General features: G+C 35.8%; 1 protein-coding gene across 1 annotated transcript in view; it reads left to right on the top strand.

The window, feature by feature from the left end:
- The window catches only part of ABCA12 (ATP binding cassette subfamily A member 12), a 181,455-nt gene that overhangs the window by 97,936 nt on the left and 58,116 nt on the right, over positions 1–25,403 (top strand). Inside the window, exons 10-22 of the mRNA XM_012555555.1 lie at positions 482–600; positions 1,600–1,706; positions 4,145–4,401; positions 4,497–4,609; positions 6,009–6,133; positions 7,942–8,115; positions 11,357–11,521; positions 11,846–12,056; positions 13,073–13,212; positions 15,541–15,660; positions 19,220–19,310; positions 21,477–21,656; positions 22,233–22,548. Of these exons, the coding sequence (XP_012411009.1) occupies positions 482–600; positions 1,600–1,706; positions 4,145–4,401; positions 4,497–4,609; positions 6,009–6,133; positions 7,942–8,115; positions 11,357–11,521; positions 11,846–12,056; positions 13,073–13,212; positions 15,541–15,660; positions 19,220–19,310; positions 21,477–21,656; positions 22,233–22,548 (2,118 nt within the window). The remainder of the gene's footprint in view (positions 1–481; positions 601–1,599; positions 1,707–4,144; positions 4,402–4,496; positions 4,610–6,008; positions 6,134–7,941; positions 8,116–11,356; positions 11,522–11,845; positions 12,057–13,072; positions 13,213–15,540; positions 15,661–19,219; positions 19,311–21,476; positions 21,657–22,232; positions 22,549–25,403) is intronic.

Genomic DNA, 25,403 nt, shown 5'->3' with positions numbered 1-25,403 from the left:
GATTTGACTCAAGGGTAGCACCACAGTGCACAAAACTTAACTCAATGTAGGCATGACTTGATATTTTATGGCTAACCTGTACAACAGGGTTAGTTTTGTCATCTATCCCGCTGCTATTGGGTTTCCCTGATAGATAGTTTCTTTTATTTAAGCCAGTAAATTTAGTCTCAGAATATACTCTCCTGTCTTCCATTTGTGAATTGATATATGGTATTGATTACCCACAAGAAAGCTTTGATAAATAATGATGCTGTCTAAAAGCTCAAAAGTCTAAGACAACCAAATGCAGTATAATCAAGGGTCTCTGGCCAAGAAAATGCCTAAGCAAAAGCAAGAGACCTTTGGGAATGCGTGCTATTCTTTTTAAAAATTACTGAGGCTATGTATTTAAATGAGGGTCCAGCATCCAGCCAATTAGCCGTGCTCTAACTGCCAAGTTAGTGATTTCGTACTGTTGATTTTTGTTTTTTTTTTCCTATAGGCTCCTAATACTGGAAAACTTTGAAGATGCTGTCTTAAATATATCAACAGATAGTCCTTATATTCCTTATCTGGTATGTGTGAGGAATATCACTGACAATTTGGCCAGGGAATCACAAGGTAATAGTCTTTTTAATAGTCAAAATATTGTTCAAGATTTCTAATTCTGCTCAAAAGTAATAAATCTTTTAAGATTTTTGCTTAAAAAACAAAGAAAATAAAAAAATCTTTGTTTCCATATGCAAGTTTCAGATTGGTGATTTGCTATATGAAGGGAATATTTAATCATATTATTATATTGTTCCCAGCTGCTAGAACTATAACTGCCACCTGGACAGACTTTCCAAGTGTCCAGGGTCATTAGGGTCTCATGTAACCTCCTTGTGACACTTTTCTATGCCTTAATATTCTTAGTTGTGAAAAAATAATAAAGGATGGTAATACAGAGTTCCAAAAACAGATATAAATTACATAAACAAAAGAATTTTTGTGGCACACTATTTTTACTTCCAGTCCTCACACTCTTTATATTCAATTTTCTGCTTACTTGGACAACTACAAAGACTGAATTTACTCATACGTTTCTTTTTTTTTTTTAATTAAAATTTTTCTTTCTAGGAGATATACAATCTCCTTTTTAAAAAAAAAAAAAAATACCAAAGTAATGTTTTCAAGACTTAGTGACAAGCAAATAGCATAACAAATATTTAAGCCTGGTCTCTTTTTACTAGGCATGAATTAATCAAGGTTGGAAGGGCGTATTTTTGTGAAAGTGATTATATAATCTATTCTCCCCAAAATACTTCAACTTAATAGTATATCCAAAAGTCAGAAATAAAAGCATATTTTGTTGACAAAGGGCCAAAACTGTGTAGCACCTTTGCTAGAAATATTTTTTCTCTAAGTAGAATATCTATGACTATTTAAAAAATATGGAACTCTGTATTCTCCAGGTTCAAGGAAAGGTTAAATTTTTTACTCGTCTTATATTTAGGTTGGGCTAGGCTATTATCTTAGAAAAAACTTAGTAATGAATCAGGATAAAAGTGTCTTTCACATGGGCTTCCTAAATGATCTTGCAGCCCTCATATAAGGTAACTTTTTCTCCCTCCCTTACAGAAAATCTAAGACTCCTGCAGTCCACAATTCGATTTAAAAAATCTTTTCTTCGAAATGGTGCCTATGAAGATTACTTCGCTCCAATTCCCGAAGTCATGAAATCAAAAGTAAGCCATGAAAGAAAAAAAATGAACCTCAATACTTCCTACAGTACTCTGGCATGAGATATTTTTAGCTTAAGTTTTAAATCTGTATGTTTGTAAATACTGGTCCTATTTGACTCTGGATTGATTAATGCTTGGAAAAGGGTGAGAAAAGTATTCTGGTGCTATATAATGGTATTTTGTTTTTGTTCTGTGGAGATCTCTGCATATAATGACCCATAAGAGCCAAATTAACAGTATGCACATACATAAAAAAATGACTAATAATCTAGTTCTCATCAAGTTTGATCATTTGAAAAAGTATTCGTAATATGACTTCCAATTTGACAGCTCCTTAGTTTTCAGTCTATAAAAGTGGTTTTGAAAACTGATGTTTTAGACTTCACAAAGTACAAAAATCCCAGAAGTTGAGTCATTCTATTTTTATTATTGTCATTAGAAGCAGAGACTAACCTGTCATATTAGAATATATGATATTGAAGAAAGGGGAAGGAGGAAGCAACTCTCTTAGTTACGTAGGGCTGCTGTAACAGAAATACCAAAAATGGGTGAATTTAACCGACAGTAATTAATTTTCTGATAGTTTAGGAAGTTAAAAGTCCGAATTCAGAGTGCTGGCTCTAGGAGAAGGCTTTCTCTCTCTGTTGGCTCTGGAAAAATGTCCTTGTCTCTTCAGCTTCTGCTTCGTGGTTCCTTGGAGATCTCCTCGTGGCTTGTCATCCATCTTACCCCATCGCTACTCTGCTCGCTTGTTTAACCTCTTTTTATATCTCAAAGGGATTGACTGAAGATACACCCGACACTAATCCTGCCTCATTAACATAACAAAGACCATCAGTTCCCAAATGGGATTATAACCACAGGCCTAGAGGTTAGGATGTATAACACACAATTTTGAGGGGACATAAGTCAGTCTATAACAGCAACCTAAAACAAGTTAAAACTCTGAAGTTTGTCTGAATTGGTTTATGTTTATTTATCTATTATTCCTTTTTTAGCTCATGCATATAGTAGACAGGTTATCATGAAATTCATTTAATCTCTTAAATAACCCTATTAAATTTTGAAAGCAGCTTTCCTAGTAAGAACAGCAGTTTAATTGGATTTATGTAGCCAGGGACAAAGTAAAATTAGAACTGGTTTATTCAAGGCAAGCTGAATAACTTGCTGTATATTCAACATGGTATAATTAAGCAGGCATGCAAAACATTACGTCCCTGTATATTACAAATAAATATGCTAGTTAGAGTACCTACATTTTAGCCATCGTCTTCTACATGAATCAAAATTTCCAATGTATTTAATTTAGCACTATCTTAATTTGTTTGTGCAAATGAGAAGGAAGTTATGCATTCACCTGGAAAATTCCTACTCATTCTTTAAGGACAAGTTTAAATGTCATTGCTTCTATAATATTAGATTATCCTCTCTCTTCCTGTTTCCCAGCCCAGCTAATGACTTTGTCATCATGCCTCTATCATATTCATCCATCCATTCATTCCATCCATCATCTGTGCTCCTATAACACTAAACCCAAAGTGCTCATAATCTACTGGAGGAGATAGAAAAGCAGCCCAACAATTATAATATAGTGAGATAAGTGCTGTGTTAGGTGGAGGGACAGGATTCTGTGTGTGGAGGTGGAGTATCAAACTCAGATTGCAGAGGATGGAGGTGGAGAGAAGAAACTTCATGGAGGAGATAATGCTTAATCTGAGTCTAGAAGGCTATGTAAGACTGGGCTGGAGATGTGCATTCCAGGCATAGGAACCAGAGTTTGTAAGAAGACAGAGATGTGGACCAGAATGGCAAGTGTAGATTACCTGCAGTCATGCATCTATCTAGCTAGAGCAGAGGGTGGGAAAAGAAGTAGGAAGAGAGGTAGGATAGAGGGCTGCAAAGGGAGGCTGGGGCCTCTTTATGTTTAGTCAATGAGTTTGAAGTTGATCCTGAAAGCTGTCAATTTGAAGAAGGTGAATTTTACATTTTAGAAAGAGATCTCTCTAGGAAAACTTTGGAGGATAGATTGGAGGGAAGCCAAGTAGGCCACTTTTGCAGGAATCTAAGCAAGAAGTGATGAGAGCCTGAATTGTGGCAGAAGCAGAGATTAGAAGGAAGAGACAGCTTCCAAAGTGATTTAGGAGGTTGACACACCATGCCACCCATTGAGATGGGGCATAACGAAGAGGAGTCTCTGGTGACAGTGAGATTTCTGTCTGTTGTATCTTTTACTTTCTAGTCTCTTTGGTGAGGAGAGAAATAAACAATAAACTCAAATGATGAAAACTAGTGCTTGTAGTACAACCAATGCCCGATACCAACTAACTAAACACATATGCCAATTTTTTTGAAGTAATAAATTTCGGTTGCTTATTATCAACTACTAAATATTTAGAATAATGTAACTAATCTATTTCTCATTCTTTCCTCCTTCCGGAAAGCTGTCTCAACTTCGAAACTTGACTGAACTTCTTTGTGAATCTGAAACTTTTAGTTTAATAGAAAAAACTTGCCAGCTCTCTAATATGAGCTTTGGAAACCTGTGTAAAGAGAGTGCGTTTCATGTACAATTCCTCGAAGCAGCAGAGCTTGGCACCGAAATAGCATCCGGCTTACTGTACCATGAAAATGTCATATCTGAAAAACTAAGGAATTTGCTTACTGGGGATCCAAGCAAAATTAATTTAAATATGGATCGGTAAGGTTGTCCATTGTCTTCTTTCTTGGTGAAATCCCTTCTCAAAATACTGATATGCCTAGTTAAATTTCTTCTCCTCTTCTGTTTTGTTCCAGGTTTCTCGAACAGGCGTTGCAAATGAATTACTTGGAAAATATCACACGGTTAATGCCGACCATAGAAGCCATGCTACATGTCAATAACAGTGCAGACGCTTCTGAAAAACCAGGTGTTTTCCCATCCATATTTTAAATGCTCTCTTGTTAGAATACATGTGATTCTCATGCTGCAGTTTAAGAAAGACTTTTCTGAAGTTCCTAGCCAAACCTGCTTTTCTCTCTGCCCTTAACCCGTTGCCATAGAGTTGATTCTGACTCATAGCAACCCTATAGGACAGAGCAGAGCTGCCCCATAGAGTTTCCAAGGCTGTAATCTTTATGGAAGCAGATTACCACATCTTTCTCCCATGGAGCAGCTGATGAGTTTCAACCACCAACCTTTCAGTTAGCTGATGAACACCTTAACCACTGCACCACCACTTGAGAAACATGAAGCTTTCAAATATTGTTACTTATCTAAAGTAGACACACTAGAAAACTAGCAGAAAAATTTAAATTCACAGCAAAAAATCTTCACGTGTTTGACTAGTTAGTCTATTCACCTTTGTTTCTCTGGTATATTAAAGTGCATTAGATGATCAGTTGCAAGAGCTGGGATGAAAATTTATTTGCTACTGTGAGAATAATCTGATTTAAACTAATAAAAAAAGATGCACTGTCATCTACAGAAGTCTCAGTTCAGAACGTTCTTCAATATTCTGGGCATGATTCGTCACACAATATGCCTCTTCTTTGCATAATACATCAATACAGAAAAGAAAGGCATTTAAAATTTTGGCCAACAAGCAGCACAAAATTGAAAGGCCACTAAGTCCAAAAAAAAAAGAAGGTACATCTGCATGAGGGATATTTAATAAAAGGAACCAAAAGATATTTGCAGAATGGAGATTGCAATCTGCCAAAATAAATCAAATATTGTTTGTTATGCATTACATGACCCAGATATGAAATAATTATAACCATTGTCCTGAAAAAGTTTGAAGTTCAGCATATTGTATTTAAAAATGAGATAATGATTGTGAAAGCACCTTATAAACTTTAGTGTGACATGAAAAGTTAAGGAAAAATGGTCTATGGCATTATGTTGTGGATTTGGCAAACCTTGCCCTAAACTGACAATATTATATGATCCAAAAAGCATTTTGGATTTGTGTGGTTTTAAATCACATGGAGAGATATTTATTAAGCACATTATGTGACCAAAATCTGTGAGGAAACCATATTTTCCTTGAATCAACCTTGAGTTGTAGACATCTAAGGAAAATTTATAACCTAGAACAATCTGTTACCTTGGGCTAATGATACGATAGCAGGAACAAGTTTAAATCAGATAGAAATAGATCCTAAAGATGCAAAGACTGCCAAAACTGGAAGACATCTGTTCCCGACATACAGCTTCTCTCTTCAATATATGTTTTACTGTAGAAGATTTCTCTATGTCGGTATGACCAAAAAGATTTACATTGTAACCAACATCATGTGCTTTTCTTTTTTTTTTTTTCCTTGTAGGTCAATTAATAGAAATGTTTAAAAATGTTGAGGAGCTGAAAGAAGAACTGAGCAGAACAACAGGGATGTCCAACACGAGTGTCAACAAGATGTTGGCCATTCCTATCCCAGATAACAGAGCTGAGGTGGGGTGTGATGTATCTGTACTTACATCCACTTTTTAAAGGTTTGAATAGCATTTAGTACATGTTGAGCACTGATCAGCAATACAATGGCAACTTGCAGGCAAATCTAGTGAATTTTCCATGCAAATGATAAAAGTAGAGGCCTGATTCTTAAGTAAAAAGAGCAATTCTGAAGCAAGAGTACTGCCACTGTGTTTTCCTTTCCTTCTGTTTTTCCTTTTCCTTTCCCTAGCCCCCTTTGTCCTTTCTTGACCTCCAGATGGCTGTCTTAAATAATCAGTACCATCAATAATTCTTTATACGAGCTATCACAGTCACAGTCTGAAGAAACTTGTGCATACTATTACGATGATACCAAAGTCAAATTTCAGTAGCCTAATTGGGGGGAGAGAGGCAGATCAAACACTCACAATTTGTTGAAACTAAAATAAAAATGACTACTCATTTTTACTTTTTAAAAGTCTCAAGGTATATAGACAAGACTCATAGTGACCCCTATAGGACAAAATGGAACTGCCCCATATGATTTCCAAGGAGTGGCTGGTGGATTCAAACTGCTGACCTTTTGGTTAGCAGCTGAATGCTTAACCACTGCACCACCAGAGTTCCCAACAAGACTTAGCATTTAAAATAGATGTGGTCAAAGGAACTTTGGGTAAGTAAACATTCTTTGGTGTGAAAATGAATGATGTCATTTCCTTATAGGCTGATAATAGGGTTTTCCACTTAAAATGTCTTATCTTTTATCCCTTTTCCAAGTCCCTTGTCTGGAAGTGTCATAGAAATTTTCCAAAAGAGCTGTAGTGCTTAAGGCCTCATCCATTCAACACCTATGTGTGACAGAGTGTGTCGTTTCTATGCACACTCCAGTTATTCTCCAGCGTGGGATAAAGTTTTTAAAAAGTCCTTTAGGCTGCCTTTGGAAAAGATGTAGATTTACTGGTATCATTTTAATTGGTTCTCCCATATAAAAATTAAAACCACTTTGCCTTCACTTTTCTGCCTCTTCTTCTAGCAAACAATATTCATTCACCTTTTCCCTTTGATCTCTTATTTTTGCTCATTTGATCCTAAGATCTAATTTTGTCAATCATGTTTTTGACTTCTGACAAGTGAGTTTATGTTGGTAAATAAAAACATGTAAAAGGGGAGTGTAAATTTGTATTACTTTCAAAAGGAAAGAGAAAAGTTTCTATAGTCTTTCACTTGATAAACTTTTCTCCTTGTTTTCAACTCAGTGACAAGAGATGATGTCCTACTTCCCATACTGTCACCTCACTTCCCACACACACATTCCTGTGCAAGATGGTTGATTTGCATTATTGTGTGATAGTCCTCCAAGCTTCTTTTCTTTGCCTTTCATCTCTGGATCCACAGAGCTTACTGTACAGTAGTACAACTTAAATTGATTATAAAAATGAAATGCAATTTGAATTAACCAAGAGAAAAATTTTAAAGGTGGCATGAACCTTAACAAATATATACATTTCTCCCCCAAACTTACTCCAAACCGAGTATCTTTCTTGGTATGACCAGTCACCCAGTCATTCAAGCAAGAAATCTAGGAGTCATCTCAACTCCTCACTCTCATTTTCTCATCTTATTTCTTAAGCTTTCCAGTGAACTACAGGCTCTATATAGTTTTGCTAATAGCAATCAGTGCTTCAAATAAAAAGTATTTGATTCTTGAGAATAATTTGTCATACTGTTAAATGAAGTCTAAGAGTATAAGAGAAGCCTCTTGAAATGGACAGGTGACTCTAAAATGATGCACAGTAAAAATATTATTTTTCTTCTTCAACTTGCAGATTATTTCACGGGTGTTCTGGTTGCATTCTTGTGATGCTAATATCTCCAATCCCAAATTGGAAGATGCAATGAAGGAATTCTGCAATCTGCCTCTTCCAGAGAGGTCCCTCCAGTCTTACCTCATTGGACTCACCCTTCTGCACTACTTAGATATTTACAACTTTACATACAAGGCAAGTTGCTGTCAATAAAATCCTTTTAGATTCAGGGTTTAGTATAAAAAATATTTGATTGCACATGTATGTTTTCTGATAACATAATAAATGAGATCCATTTACACAGCTTTTGGAATTACAGCAGCATTATTTTAGAGTTAAATGGGACCTTAGAGATTATATATTGTAATTTGTTCATTTTATAGCTGAAGAAACTAATATTATTGCCTTATTAACTCTCAGTTTATGTATTCAAGACTAGGAATTAAATTTAATATATACTAAAGCGTGAAATGCAAATGTTATAATTCTTTTTGTACAGCATGCATGCATTAATTTGGAATGATAAAAATAAAGATGAGAACAAAGTTGTTTTTTTTTTTTTAAATTAAAGACACAGTTTGGGGTTTTTTTTGGGTTATTTTTAGGGGGATGTTCTTAACAAAAATTCTCATGGTTTTATCAAGTTAGATAGAAGCTACCATTACTTTCTATTAGAACAAAACAAATGGTCATTATTAGGGCTTAGTAAAGTCAGTGATGACACCATCTTGCAATCAGTAGATGCTTTATAAGTATTTATTTAATAAACAACTAAATGAAAACATAAATGTGGGAAAATTTAACACCTATGTGTATCCAAATCTGCACTTGGGTAAAAAATATTTATGTATTATTGAAAATACTGAAAAAATGTTTCTCTCTTTAAGAAAAACCAGACACAACAAAGCTGCCTTATGCTGTTGACACATTATAGTAATGGGGATAAAAATGTTTTAGGGCTAGTAATTAGCAATCTCATTCTGAATTATCGTCACCTTGCACCTATATTTCTGCAATGGCCTCCTAACTGGTCTCCCTGCCTCCACACTTATTCCCTAGCCCTCTCTGCCACTCAAGAAGCCAGAGTTGTCCTTTTAAACTTTAAGTCACATTACTACACCCTCTGCTCAAAACTTTCTAGTGGCTCCCCATTTTATTCAAGTAAATTTTCAAATCCTAAAAAAATCCCCATGATGAACACAGCTTCTTCTTATCTCTAAAGCTTCATTTTTGCTTGGCTGCTGTCTGCGCTCAGGGCTGCTGCATGGTGCCACACCAGGAGGCGACCTTCATGTGATTAGCGTGCCTGCTTGTCTTTGCTCAATCTTGACCTTCTCAATGAGGCCTACCCTGACCACCCTACTTAAAATGCAAACTATGGAACCCCCTTTCCTGCCCTATTTGTTTTCAACTGCATTTGCAGCATAGTAGATATTTCTCTTAATTTTAATGTTTATTATCAGTCTATCCCCACTATTATGTAAGCTCAACAATTGACATCTTTGTTCACTAAAGTATTGCAAATGCCTAGAAGAGTGCCTGGTTCACAGTGGAACTTAGCAAATACCCATTAAGTAAACACATGGTTATTTTACATAAACTATAACCTAAAATGCATAGGAAGTGAAAGTATTAATTTTGTTCACTTAAACTTTTAATTCTTATTTTAAAACCTTCCACAGGGTAAGAATCAAATGGAATGTTTCTTACTGAGTCTAGTAATTAAGCATGTGTATTTGACAAGCAAGACCCTTCCTAATTCTTTTAGGCATTGTAAACAAAAATAAATATTTCCAATCACTTGCCAATTTATTTCATGTCAACCTGGGAACTCCTAGAATTTTGGCAGAACTAGAAGGAAAATAGAAATGTTGATTCTAATTTATAAATATTTTATTGCAGTTAGTAGCCATCTTATTGAGACAGGTATGTCTCCATGAGTGAGGGCTATACAGTGAGGGGGGACATGAGCACAAGGCTGCCTTTCCAACTGAATCTTGCGCGCACCATGGTAGTCTTTGACTTCCTTGGGCACGCTAAGAGCTTTTCTTCCTCAGGCTCCTCATGAATCTTTTTCCCCTCTGCCTGAATTCTTCCTCTCCTTATTCTTCCCGTGGTTTGTTCTTTCTCATACTTTTGGATTCTACCTTGAAAGACCTCCTTTGATTTCTTACCTAGGTTCTCCCCTCAGCCTTTTGTCTTTGACTTGCTTGATGGCTATCCCTCCTACTAGATTGAAACTCCATGAGTGCAGGGATGATACCAAACTTTGCACCACAGTACACCCATGACCACACCCAGTGCTAGATACATAGTAAACAAAACCCATTGCTGTCGAGTCAATTCCAACTCATAGCGACCCTATAGGACAGGGTAGAACTGACCTATAGGATGTCTAAGGCTGTAATCCTTATGGAAGCAGACTGCCACATCTTTCTCTTGCGGAGCAGCTAGTGGGTTTGAACCGCCGACCTTCCAGTTAGCAGCTGAGCACTTAACCACTGCACCACCAGGGCTCCTTGGCAACAGAATAGGCACTCAGTGTTTGTTGAATAAATGAATGAATGAGACAGTTAAATTACTTTAAAACATTTTCAATGTTTCTTCCTTCAGCAGATAAGCATTATGTTATGAAAATGATTAATCTTGATAAATGACATGGGCTTTTGGACGAGCCTTTCTGATTTTTAGATGTATGTTATATAATTTTTCAGCAATAGTATCCATGAAGAATTATGTGATTTCCTTTTATTTTACTGACTCTTAAAATCATTTTTGATTTCATGGAGGTATAATTTATACACCATAAAATTCACTTGTTAGTGTGCAATCCAATGATTTTTAGTCAATGTACAGTGTTGTGAAACCATCACCACGATTTAATCTTAGAACTTTTCCATCACCCCAAAAAGAAACTTGATGTCTATTTGCAGTCAGTTCTTATTCTGATCCCCAGCTCCAGGCAACCTCTAATCTATTTTCCGTCTGTTGACTTGCCTTTTCTAGAATTTCATGTAAATTGAGTCTCGCAATATGTGGTCTTTTGTTTTTGGCTTCTTTCACTCAGCATAATGTTTGTGAGGTTCGTACATGTTGCAGGAGGTATCAGCGTTCTGTTTCTTTTTATTGCCAGTTAGTGTTCCATTGAAGGGTTATACCACATTCTGTTCATCCTTTCATCCCGACGGTTTCTACTTTTTGGCTGTTGTGTGTAATGTTGCTGTGAACATTCACATACAAATCTTTGAGTAGGTATATGTTTTTATTTCTCTAGCGTTGATACCTAGGAATGGGATTTCTGGGCTGTATGTTTAACTAATTAATAAATTGCTAACATGTTTTCCAAAGTCACTGCGCCTTTTTTACGTTCCCATCAACGTTGTAGGAAGGTCCCAGTTTCTTCACATAAGTCATTTGCTTTTATTGTTTCTGTTAGGTGTTTTTCCCCAGGCAAAACCAAAAGCCAGTAGAAAAGATGGTAGAACTCTTCATCAGGCTGAAGGAGATTCTTAATCAGACGGCTTCCCGCACAACTTTGCTGCTAGACAAAATGAGATCCCTGAAACAAATGCATCTGCCCAGAAATGTTCCATTTACTCAGGTAGACAAGTTGCCCAGAAATGGTCTTGTAAAATGCTTTTGTCATATTAACTTTCATTTAAGATTAGTTATAATGTATTCAGCTACCACTTTAGTAAATTGAATGAAAATCGCCTGTAGGAAAACTCTTGTACTTGGGCAACATTATTTGCCACCTAAATTGGTGAAGTTTACCATTCTGCATTTACATTTGGGATGCACATTTTAAATGAATTATGGAAATTGTAAGGCTACGCTAAGCATTTTCAGGGTTTTTTCTATAATGTTTTCAGTAGCATCTGTAGCTCATATGATGTTAATAAATCACGGACTTTTTTTCTCACAGGGCATCTACCGAGGCAACCAAATGAACACACCCCAAGGATCGTTTAGTACCATCTCCCAAGCGTTGTGCTCCCAAGGAATCACCACTGAGTATTTAACTGCCATGCTGCCCTCTTCCCAGAGGCTAAGAGGCAACCACACTAAGGATTTTTTGACTTATAAATTAAGTAAAGAGCAAGTTGCTTCAAAATATGGAATTCCCTTAAATGCCAGTGAGTATACTTCAAAATAAGCATGGGAATGCTATCTAACAACATTGTCTGTTAGATATTCTCATTACATAGTAAATGAAACACTAATTTTCCCAAGAATAGAAATAGAAGACACTTATAGAGCATATCCCACATGCCTAACATGTTATGTTTATTTTATTAACTTATTTACTCTTCACATCAACCTTATGAGGTAAGAACTACTCTCATCCCCGTTTTTCAGAAGGAGAAATGAAACACAAAAAAAGGCTAAGTAACTTGGCCAAGGTCTTCCAACTTGGAAGTATCAGAGCTATGATTTGAACCTAGTCTGCTGAAAAGTCTATCCTCTTAACCACAGCAGTACACTTAGAATTTTTGAAGCATAACTAAGCCTGTGCCAGTAGATAATACAAAAACATACCTTAAATCTGCTCCGGTCAATATTTTTTCTTAACTTTCTAGAATTAGAAATTTATGTTGTACAAGGTAGAACTTCATGAGTGCAGCAGAACTATAAATGTTTAGTGGTACATCAAAGCTATTTACTTGATGTGTAAACTTTGAGATGGAAAATATGATCAACTGAGCTCTTTACAGCTAATATTTGGGTGTTCCGCATTGCAGTTGGATTGACGCATTTATGTATCTTTTTATTCATTCAACATTTATTGAACACTCTTTTGTATCAGGTACTATCCCAGTAACAAGGTTTTGTGTCATTTTTTTGTTAAATGCTTGTGAGATGGATCTGTTGGAAGCAATTCTGAAATGTAGTTTTCAATCTTTCTATCTCCTGTTGGCAAAATGCCATCACTTATTCTGGGCTTGCTTATTGGCTTAAACTTTTACACCTAAAAAGATTTGTCACTATGCTTTCTCACTTAGACACTAGATACCTCATATCTGTTAGTAATATCAGAAGTGCTAAGACATGCATTTTAGGGTGTGATAATAATTATCTGTGTCAATTTACCATGAGAAAATAGATTGGAAATACATATATAAAATGGTTTTATTTCACTTTTTCCTTTCAGCCCCGTTTTGCTTCTCCCTTTATAAAGACATCATTAACATGCCTGCTGGAACTGTGATTTGGGCTTTCTTGAAACCTCTGTTGTTGGGAAGGATTTTGTACGCGCCATATACCCCAGTCACAAAGGCAATAATGGAAAAGGTTTGACCGTTACAACTCAAAGTTTCTATTTTGAGTATTAAGATGATTTTAAAGTAGTCAACTTCCACATTTACTCTAGCTCACTTGATTATTTTATATCTTACCTATTATTACCCCTGGCTTTCTGGAACTCAATAATTCTCAACTTTTGCTCTGTATATGTAGAAGCAATGTAGGTTGGATGGTAGCCCTCTGAAGAGAAATAGATCATGTTGACAATCGAGAATGAGGTTAGGTTAAAACAAGATCTCAGATTTTTCAATTTATCTCAAAAAGCAAAAAACAAAGCCTATAAAACAAACAATAACACACATGAGGAATGTGCTTAGTTCAATCAAGTATACGAGACCAAATGGGCAACACCTGCCCAAAAGTGAAGAGGAAAAGGCAGGAAGGGACAGGAAAATTGGATGAATGGATGCTGAGAACCCAGGGTGAAAAGGGAAAAGGGGAGAGTGTTGACACATTGCGGGGATTGCAGCTAATGTCATAAAACAATATGTGTATGAATTTTTTGGATGAAAAACTAATCTGTGCTGTAAACTTTCACCTAAAACGCAGTAAAAAAATTTTTACAAAGGAAAAAATATTTCTACAACTGGTGTCTAAAAGTATTTAAAAGTAATGGCACTAGAAAAAAATATTGGGGCATTATATAACTAATTTGAACAAAAACAATCCCTAAAGTATATATTCTCGGCTTCATATTTAGCTGAACATTTTAATATCTTACGTTTATATAGAGGATAAAAAAAAAGAAAGAAAAAGAAAACCAAATCCGTTGCTGTCAAGTCAACCCTATAAGACAGAGTAGAACTACCCCATAGGGCTTCCAAGGAGCACCTGATGCATTCGAACTGGTGACCTTTTGGTTAACAGCCGAACTCTTAACCACTATGCCACCAGGGTTTCCAGATAGAGGATAGATGTGAAGAAACACTGGTGGATTCGAACTGCTGACCTTTTGGTTAGCAGCCAGACACTCAACCACTGCGCCACCAGGGCTCCTGAGAAAGACAGCATTATTAATAATAGCTATACTTACTATCTACCTAATTTAACCATGGTAGCATTTCCCTCTCACTTTTAAAATTGACTTTAATAATTTGAATTACAAGCTTAATGCTTTTAAAATGAGAGACGAAATGAAAAAGAAAATTCCCTGTGTTAGATTTTTACCATTTCTTGATCACTGAACTATAGTTTATGTGACTATAACATTATTTATATGTCTATATAAAAAATACACAAAGTTATCACCAATTTCTAGAATTTTTTTTTTATGGTTTGTGTTTTAATACTTTGTTTATTTGCTTTGTTGACCACTACGTCCTTCTGAATAATTTTGCCCAGATGAAGTCATATACATGCTTATTTTTTAAATGAAGGCATTCTTCTTCTCCTTCCCCTTTCCTTTTCTGCTTGGCACTCAGTTCCCGTTTTCCCCCCATCTTGATCCCACTCTTCTTTTCATGCAAACTCATGCAAGTTGACCTTCAAGGGTATGTCTTCTTGTAATTTCTCCACATTCTCCTAATCATTTATGGATATTATAGTGTATACACATTCGTATGCACAGTTCTTTGGTCATTGTTTGCATTACTAAAATGAGATTACGGCATAATACTTTTCTACATACGACTTTTCTCACACAACAATATCCGGTGGAAATTCTGCCAACTCAATTGGTACAGTTTGATTTATTCTCTTTAAAGGTTGCATTTTTTTTTTCATAGCATGGAGTTCACTCAGTCAGTCCTCAGTTGTTGGGCATTCATTCTCTTTCCAGGTTTTTTTTTTTTTTTTTTTTTTGCTTATATAAACAAATTGGCCACAAATTTTCTTGTGCATATGGTATTTTTATTTCAGTGAGATGGATGTTCAGGATTGAAGGATATTATATTTTCTTGTATTTTAATATCTGTTGTCAGATTGCTTTCCGAAAAGGAATGTATGAGAATATTCTTCTTCCTATGTGCTTGAACTAGGATGTTTCTCTTAAATAGTAAAGCGAAAGGTATCATTGGTAAAAATAACTAACTTGTGAAAACTTCAGAAGGTATGCCTTCATTTTGGCTGTAAATTCACTGTGGACATGAAGCAACCCCTGACTTCTCCAGAATTTTTATAAATGATCCTAACTCTATTAAAACTGCCATTTAAAACTTTTGACCATGTGGGAAATTTCTGGCAATTTTTTTTTTTTAACTAACTCTGCCTTTTAAAGCTACTTTTTAAAGTTCTATAACAAAGCAACCTTCAAATACCTTTTTGAAATGTAGGAAAAATACTAATAGACCCGTTCTGTTTTGTGTCTTTGTCTTTAAGTCTAATATAACTCTGAAGCAGCTGGCAGAGTTAAGGGAGAAATCTCAAGAGTGGGTATCTAAATCACCCTTTTTCATGAATTCCTTCCGCCTGATCAACCAGACGATTCCAATGCTCCAGGTATGAGACAGTTCTGCCATTCACCTTCGTAGGAATTATAATTATTTGAGATTGTCATGCCTTCATTATGTGAATTGGTAGATAGTAAATATGCATCCATATTCAACAGATTCAAATTGCCTTTCCTCCAGAGACTGGGTCTGAGGCAGGATAACAGATGGATCTGTTGCTCATGTGTATAGTCATCCTCACCTCCTGTATTGCAGCTCCTCTGTAATTCAGAGATAAGACATTTTACAAGTTGATCAAGAGACAAAACGAGTCGTGCAAATCTATTTTACAAAAGTAAAATGCTATAAAAAAACCTGCTTTAAAATACGCTTGTTTCACTTATTGTTCCCCTTTAAATTATCTTTTTCTATTTTAACTAAACCATAATTCTTAGTAATATTCTGCAGAAGAATACTATCTTTGGGGAGTCCCTTGGGTGACACATGACATATATATTATCAAATACCAAATTTATTCTAACATTGTACACAGGGTGTCTTCACATAAGTAATTATCTAAATGTCTTAAGTTCAAGGTCATTTAAGGAAGCAAATGTTATCATAACTGGAAAAAATGCTCTAATGAGTGGACCCCTTCAAAATGTAGTCCCCAGTCAAAACAATCCTCCTGCTCATTCTAGTTTACATTAAAGAATTGACAGTGTAACTGAAATACTATGTATCTTAATTGCTAAGTGTAATGTGCAATTCTTGTAAAAGATACAGTGTTTTCTGAAGATGATGCAAGTAACATGGGCAAATGTTTCGATCACAAGCAGACCTAGTGACAAAGATTGAAGAGCAGAATTAGATGAGTTATTAATTGGAGAAAAGAAATTGGCAGAAATGATGTCAACCTAAGAGCTTCAAGAGAGAATGGTTTGCATATCAAAGAACTGAGAGAGGCTCTTGGAAAATTGATGGAGCCCTAGAATATTTTTGCAAAAAAAAAAAAAAAGTCTTTGTTTATAATCATGCTCAAGAAGTTAAATATAGAATAAAGGATGTTGTATCATATACAACTTTCTCAGAAAAATTGCACCCAAAAATGCTTTACTCATTTATCTTGACTAAAAAATAGTGCATAGTAACAATTACAATGTGAAATTTATTATAGATGATAAAATAAATCTCTAAAAGGGACATTTAATAGTTTTAATAAATATAAAATAAAGTAAATTTCTCATCAAACATCTTCCTCATAATTTACTATTAAATTTTGGTTCCAATTGTACACATGTTCATTTTATGTAGCTTTTTCCAATAAGACTCAGATAACAAAGGCTATGTGGGTAGTACTTTATTGACGTATGTATTTTTCCAAGTGGAAGATTGTTCTTTTCTGCTAAATTTTTTTTCTGTGAACAGAAGAAAACTAATTATTTCATCAAGGAAACTTCTGTTAGCTAATGTGCTGAAGTAACAAAGAACGTGCTGTATGCATAATAGTTTGAAAGTACAAGTAATTTGCTAAGAAGGAATTCTGTGGCCATGTTGATAAAGGAGTCAACTAATGGAAGTATCTTTATTCTGTTATGGACAAAAATAAACTATTATTCTCAATTATTGAGGAAAATCTTAGTTACGCAAACATAAAGAGAATTTGAAATTTCAAGACTTGAGCCCAAGACCTAAGTTTTGTCACCGTGAACCCTTAGACAAATAATATACCTGAGCTGCAGTTTATGAATCTCTAAAGTAGGTATATTGATAACCACTTTACAGACTTGTGAGGATTGGATAAGATCATACATGTGGAAGCATTTTTAAATAGGATCATATAGGATATAATAATTAATTGTAAAAGGAGGAATGGGAGAATGGAGATAGGGTTTGATGGATCATCCAAGATTTGCAATTAACACAGCACTTTGCAGGTTAGTAGCATTCTGATTCCCTGATGTGCAAGTTAATTCCTGGTAAACAGTTAGATTTTAAAGGCCTCAGATTATCACAGTGTGTAGATGTGTAAGAGCCACCAATCTCCATGCTGCCAAGTACTCTTAGGACTCTCAACAGGTACAGATTTAAAAAATTAATTCAATTATATATATGTCCTAATAATATATATTCTTCTTAATTATCTATCTTCATGATAACCTATATGATCACCCTATAGGAAACAGAGTAGAACTTTCCCATAGGGTTTCCAAGAAGTAGCTGTTGGATTCAAACTGTCAACCTTTTGGTTAGCCACCAAGCTCTTAACCAGTCTGCTACCAGAGCTCCTCATGATAACAAAGCAGAAAACATTGGTAAGAAGGACATGCTATTAAGTGGTACTCAACTGTCCTCTAAGGAGACAACCAACTAAGTCTAGCTCATACAAAGACAAGACCATGAATTCATAAGATGAATAAGCATTCTTTAATCAAGCTGAGTGCTCAACTTTCCACTTTCCCTTTGGCCCTTACTAATCATGTGTCCTTGGATGAATATACATAGTTTCTTTAGGCCCCAGCTCTGTCATCTATTAACAGGAGATAATAAGAGTACTTACCTCAAGGTCCTGTTGAAAACTAAGTGAGAAAACCAAGGTAAACTATCTAAGACAGTGCCCAACACATAGTAAGAGCTCAATAAATATTAGCTAGTAGTACTCATACAGTGGTAGAAGTTATATCTCTTAATTTAGATGATAATTATAAATGTCTTTATATTTTAGGTAAATATATGTGTTTTTAAATTTTATGCTATTCCCTGGAAATAGAGTAATTGATAGTTTGATCATCAATTTGTTTTTATATTGACCTAGTTGCCCTTATTATGGCATGAGACAATACTGTACTAATTTATATTGGAGTATTCTGATGAGATAAGGCACTCATCCATGCTTTACAGAATAATAACCTTAAGCTGAAAAAGGCTCAGTGCTTACTAGAAGCCTCCCTGCTAGGAAGTGGTAGACATAGAATTGAAAACCAATTCTAATGTCAAATTCCACGTAGACATCAAACTTTTTAAAAGTTGTTTTTGTTTGTTTTAGGTGAACAAAACAAAACTATGAACCACCAAAATTGAGTATACCCGAAAAAACCCATTGCCATTGAGTCAATTCTGACTCATAGCAACCCTATATGACAGAGTAGAACTGCCCCATAGGGTCTCTAAGGCTATAATCTTTATGGAAGCAGACTGCTACATCTTTCTCCCACTGAGCAGCTGGTGGGTTTGAACCACCAACCTTTTGGTTAGCAGCCGAGCACTTAACCACGGTGCCACCAGGGTTCCTTAAATTGTGTATAGCATACGTTAAATAATACAATTAATAATAATGGGAAAACAGTTGTTAAATAGAATATACATTCTTAAGGTTGGTCATATCTGGTCACTTTAACATGCTGATCCACTTATATCTGTAGACAAATAAAAATCCAACCTTAGAAATCATTACCGGCCACACAACTTCTCTGTCTTGCTCAGGGATTTATATGTGAGCCTTTGCAGTATGGTACATCCTTAATGCCCAGTGGTGGTTACTTCATTTCACTGTGGGTGTTATTAGAGAGACAGTGATTAAGCATGTTTTCTTCTTGTATTGAAACTAATTTCCTGTTACTGTTTGTTAGAATACTCTAAGGAACCCTTTTGTGCAAGTTTTTGTGAAATTCTCCGTGGGACTTGATGCTGTGGAACTGTTGAAGCGGATAGACGAGCTTGGTGAGTCCAGATTCACAGAAACTCTTATTTAGTGGTCACATTGGGAATTGGACAATCATCATCCCATATTAGAACATTTTTTTCATTTTCTTCAGTAAAATCATTTCTAGCTAGTTAACCTCAGAAAAGTAAAACTCTAGGTACATCTATCTTCTTCTCCTACTTAGTTGTACAATTGCAAGAGTAATGATTATTTGGATACTCAGATGGTGAATGTCTGCAGTTAGTTTTCAATAATGGCAATGCCGTATACTCCATACAAATACAGTTTTGCCTTCAATCATAGGTAGGCGGTTAGATATCCAAGAAGTAAAGAGATCTTTTTTTTTTTTTTTTTTTTTGTGATAACTTGATGAAAAGCAAGTCCTTCAGGACAAGGGAGGATGAAATGGTTTATTTCTGGCTACATTTAACATTTTATCTCCTCAGTATCATTTTGACAAACCCAGCATATAATTGGAAGAGGTGGTTACAGAGTTAGCAAAAGTAAGACAAATGGATAGTCACAAAAGAAAATAAACCTAAATCAGCATTCAAGGCTGGGTCCTCCTTGCATGGTCATTTAAAAGGAGCAGACTCAAGAGGATCAAAGGAAACTGTGTGAACTTATGCATTCCCTCTGCTACATCCCTACCTTCAACCTAAGGGATGCAAGACATCTGAGTCAGTCTATGTCTGATTCACTGTTGCTATGCAACCACAGGTATGAGGAAGGGATTGAGAGCATCAGAATTTGGCATCGGCAGAGCAAATACCCCTCCTCCTCCCAGGCAGTGCTGGGAAATAAGTGGGTTAGGTTGGGAACCAGTGGGGAGGAATTATGCCTAAAATTTTATATCATATCATTGTATGCATTTAATGATAGTCAACCCAGTTTTATAAAGAAAGGTGTTAGTGGATTTATTCTCTAAAAATATCATTTGGGTAAGGGACCATTTTATCAAAATATCAGAGATATACTCAAAGTTCTTCTAGAAATGTTATTATTCTTGATTTTAGAAATAGGTGATAAGGTTTAGAATTTAAAATAATATTAAAATATAGTAGTGAGACTGATGTTTGTATTTACTATCTGTGTAACTTAGTATCTAAGAGATTATAGCTTGATTTGGGGGACCACTGACCCTCACAGTTCTTCATGATTCTGTCTACCAGCATTTCTGAAGAATCCTTTGGTGTTGTGTTGATTTCCAATGGCCACTGGAGGCCACTGTTCAACCACAGTGTTACCCCTCCCCCACCAACATCTATATCAAGCAAAACATTTCACTTTAAATTTTAATGAGAAATGCATTTAAGAAATTGCCCTCTGTGAAAAATTTAGTCTTATTTTAGACGATGTAAGAAACATGTTTTGGTTCTGTGAGGAGGGATTTATCATATTCCCAGCCTTCTCCTTAGTCATAGTGAAAATTTAATTGGCCAAATGATTTATTAACTTGCAATTTCATATTTACCCTTTGTCTCAGTTGACTTCCTCACAAGGAATCATGAAATTGAAGTGCAATTAAATTCTCTTTCTTCCAGAGTAATTGCCTAAAACAAAATCTTGATAATTTTGTCTAGATTAATACAGATATCAAGAGATAACTCACATAAGCTTTTAATTCAAACATTATTAAAAAGTTGTAACTATGTGGCATAGATTCTCACAGTGCTTTAAGAAATATTCTATAGACAGTTTATCAAATGACACAGCTTATTTGTTCTACACATTCTACACAGACTCTCCTTTGTTTTAATTCTTATAATCGTTCCCTGTCAAAAGCAGGCGTTCCTGTTTAGTTTGTTCTGAACTTTCACTTCTAGTTTATAGTTTTCTTCCCACCACATGTACATAGAAATTTTTTATCAAGTATTCAATCTTGGTCATTGGTTAATTAACTTGTAGCAGAATATACTTCTAAATTATCTTGTCTCTTTCTCTGAACCTGGGTTTACTGCATTTGTAACTAGCTCAACATTCTTCTCAATGAATGTTTGTACAACTAGACACATTTTCCTAGGTTTAGTGTACTGGATATTTTTAGAGTAAATTCTACAGCCTCTTATTATTTATAACCTAGGTTAATGTTTAACATTTACGAAAAAGTCAGTATTTTGTTTCATTACTTCTAGAATCAAGACTATAATATGTTTTTTGTCTATTTTGCTCTGCTTCTTTAGACAGTTTAAGGATGAAATTAGAGAACCACATGGACATCATTGATCAACTTAACACGCTATCTTCCCTGACAGTAAATATTTCTTCCTGTGTACTGTATGATCGTATTCAGGCGGCAAACACTGTAGAAGAAATGGAGAGCGAAGCTAAAAGGCTCTACAAAAGCAATGAACTCTTTGGAAGTAAGTGCTATTCTTTGAAATTTGAGATTCTCTTTGTACTAAAATTGGCCAAATTCTTCCCTCACCTGTTTCATCCAGAACTCAGAAGAGTAGTCTGGGGGTCACTGCCCCTTCTGATGTCCTTAGAAATGAGAACCTTTCATGTAGTCAGCCAACCATCTTGCCTAAGTATGAGGAGCCTTTAACATAGGTTTAGTTTTGTTGATGTAGTTAAAATTAAGAATGAAAAGAGTTACATAGTTACAGGGTAAAGTTGAGTCCCTCCTCATAATTAGCCAAGATTATTCATTACAAATGTTTTGGTTTTTTTTCCCCCCTTTTAATTTGAGTAAGTGGCCTAGAGTGATGTATTGTGTCTGGCCACTTAGTTTGTGATTATAGTCTCAAACTCTGGCTTTGAATCTCTGAAGTTGTCACTTCCTATTAACCATCTTTTATGTAAATTAGGAGCCTGAACCTTCTGTCACATTACTGACTCAGTTGACTGTTTGGCTGCCCCCTATGTATACCCTCAAACCAATGAATAATGTCAACCATAAAATAACCTTTCTGCCGTTGTTGCCATTATATTTTTAGGTGTTATTTTTAAGCTTCCTTCTAACAGAAGACTGCAGAGAGGCTATGCCTCTGAAAATGTCTCTCTTCCTCCTGTCATAAAATATACCATCCGCATGAGTCTCAAGACTGCGCAGACTACAAGAAGCATTAGAAACAAGATTTGGGCCCCAGGGCCACACAATTCTCCATCCAACAATCAGATCTATGGCAGGGCCTTTATTTACTTACAGGATAGTATCGACAGAGCCATTATTGAATTGCAGACTGGAAGGAACTCTCAGGAAATAGCAGTCCAGGTTCAAGCAATTCCTTATCCCTGCTTCATGAAAGACAAGTAAGTATGTGTACTTTCAGTCTCTTTTAATGATGAACCACTTTTTTGAGAACTCACTTCTTTCTGCCCACTCAGATATATTAAGTGAAAGGGATAATTTTCCCCAAAACTTTGTTATATACTTGTTTCCAGGAAATGGTCACACTATAAGACACAGCTGCATAATAGCCCCTCATTGTTACCAAAATGGTGGTAAAACCCATTGCCATTGAGTTGATTCTGACTCATAGCAACCCTATAGGACAGAGTAGAACTGCTCCATAGTGTTTCCAAGGAGTGACTGGTAAATGATGGTAAAGTGCTTAGCAAACGATTCATGTTTCCTTTATCATAACCCTTAGCTCTCAAGTAACTTTGGTCCAGGAATCAGAAGAATTGTGCTCCAGTCCCGAGTCCATCGTTGATGACCTTTGATATTACCAGCTCTCTACTGGTCTTATCTTTTTTTAGTCAAATGAGGTAGTTGCACAAAATAATCTTAAAATCCATCCCAACTCCCAAATTTGATAAAAATCTGTGAGTGCATGGTCAATTTTAATAAAGAAATTGGAAAAATAGATGAAATCATGAATACATCATTGATGAACTCTCTAAGATAAATATTGTGCTATCTGAAATATTTCATGTACTGTCAGACCGTTTGCTAGGAATCTCCTTTATCTAAAATTGGTTTGCTAAATGAACAAAAAAATGTAAAGATAATGCTTTTAGACAAATGAATTGGAATATTCAAGAAATTTGCCAGTTGGGTAGCACTAAACAGCCCCTCCATTTGGACCACAGTTAAAAAATAAGATTGTAGGATTACATTTTTTCAAACTCGTGTTCCTACATAAAAGCTTGAGGCTGAATATTACTTTAAAGGAATTGTACTTATTATTCAACCCAGTTTTTGTAGTTTATATACAATTCAGATGGTTCTGGCTTTTTTTGTTTCTTCTTTCTTTCTATCAACGCTTCTGTCTCCCTTGGCTGCTTCAAGAGCTATAGATGAGATGAGGTTGTAACCCTTTGTGCAGCAGTGATGGGGAGACAGACGAGGACTGCACTGAATAAATTGTCATGGGTAGCTGCCTATTTTGGAGACATTGCTGCCTGAACTGTGTGTGAACTGCAAAGGCTTGCTTGAATAGTAAAGACCTGTGGGTTCAATTAAGTTAAAATTCTCATCTATTTTCCTGCTCACATTTTTTTTCACCATGTAAATTTTGGTACCTAGCATGGTGGGTATCTGGATTTTTTTTAAAGACTAAAAGTAACTATACTCAGTATTCTTTATAAGATCATAATCATAATGCCTTTCATACACAAAATGTTTGTCACATACACAGTACTTTCACATATATTATTTCATTTGTTCTACCCAACAACTCCACAAGGTATGATCATCCAAACTTTCCAGATTAAAAAAAAAAAAACTTAAATCCAGAAAGGTTAAGTAATTTGCCCAAGGTTTTATTGCTGGTGCCATGTTGAACTTGCTAATTACAAGACTAGCATTGTCTCCTTTATACTGTACCCATCCTAAAGTACACTATCACTTGGAAGAAACACTACAGGGGACTTGTTATTAATGAATGAAAGCCTTTGCCTCATTCTAGAGTCAGAAACAGCATCAAGACTGGACCTGGCCCAAGACAAAATTCATTCTACATATATTCTTTTAAGTTCTTACCCCATGCCAGACAAATTATTGAATATGATCCCAACCCCACTCTTCTGCCACCAAAAAAATACCCTCTTATCTCTGAGGGTGATAAACTGCTGGATGCTAAAGTAACAATGAATGATAGTGACGTCATGTTTCCATTAATAATTACATTTTTCTTAGAAACTTGGAGGTAATTCCTTAGTCTTATGGATTAAAGAAGGAGTCCTGGTGGCACAGTGGTTAAGCACTTAGCTGCTAACCAAATGTCAGTGGTTCTAACCCACTAGCCACTCCATGGGAGAAAGATGTGGCAGTCTGCTTCCATAAAGATTTATAGCCTTGGAAACCCTATGAGGCAGTTCTACTCTGTCCTATAGGGTTGCTATGACTTTGAGTCAAGTCAATGGCAATGGGTATATAGGTTAAAGAAGAAATGGCCTTGGGACCTTTCTCCAAGTGAAAACTTCAGTGGAGCCCAGTATGTGAAATAGATCAACTTAGAGTTTCTCTCAGTGAAAACCACTGTCCAGGGAAGGGCAACTAGTATCAGAACAGTGGTTCTCAGAGCATGATCCCTAGACCAGCAGCATCAGCATCACTTGGAAAGTTGTTAGAAATGCAAATTCCAGGCCCTGCCCCGGATATAACAAATCAGAAGTTTATGGGCGGGACTAAAAAATGTGTGTTTTAATGAGTCCTTCAGGTGGTTCTAGAGCCCCGGTGGCACAGTGGTCAAGAGCTCGGCTGCTAACCAAAAGGTTGGCGGTTCGAATCCACCAGCTGCTCCTTGGAAACCTTATGGGAAAGTTCTGCTCTGTCCTGTAGGGTCACTATGAGTCAGAATTCACTCGATGGCAACGGATTTTGGTCAGGTGGTTCTGATGCATGGCCAACTTTGAGAACCAATGTATTTGAACTTTCAGACATCGCGGGCAGGCCACTCTAACACATCTGGAGTTTGATAAGGTTTTCCAGCAACCCCCCGTCAAGTCATATAAACCAACAAACTTCATAAAAGATATTTCTACATTATTTGTGAAACATCTCCCAGGACATTTCTTTGTGGAATCCAAGTTCTTTATCTGCATTTTAAATGGAATGCATTTTATTTTATTTCATTTTGAGAAATATAGTGTAATAGTAACTGTGAGCTTCAAGAATAGATAAATACAGTAATTTCAGAAGATATAGCTTTTAACTAGCT

Source organism: Trichechus manatus, unplaced genomic scaffold (assembly GCF_000243295.1).
Source record: "Trichechus manatus latirostris isolate Lorelei unplaced genomic scaffold, TriManLat1.0 scaffold00041, whole genome shotgun sequence".
Classification (NCBI taxonomy): domain Eukaryota; kingdom Metazoa; phylum Chordata; class Mammalia; order Sirenia; family Trichechidae; genus Trichechus; species Trichechus manatus.
Note: the sequence above shows the minus strand (reverse complement) of the source record. Positions and strands in the feature narration are given on the sequence as shown.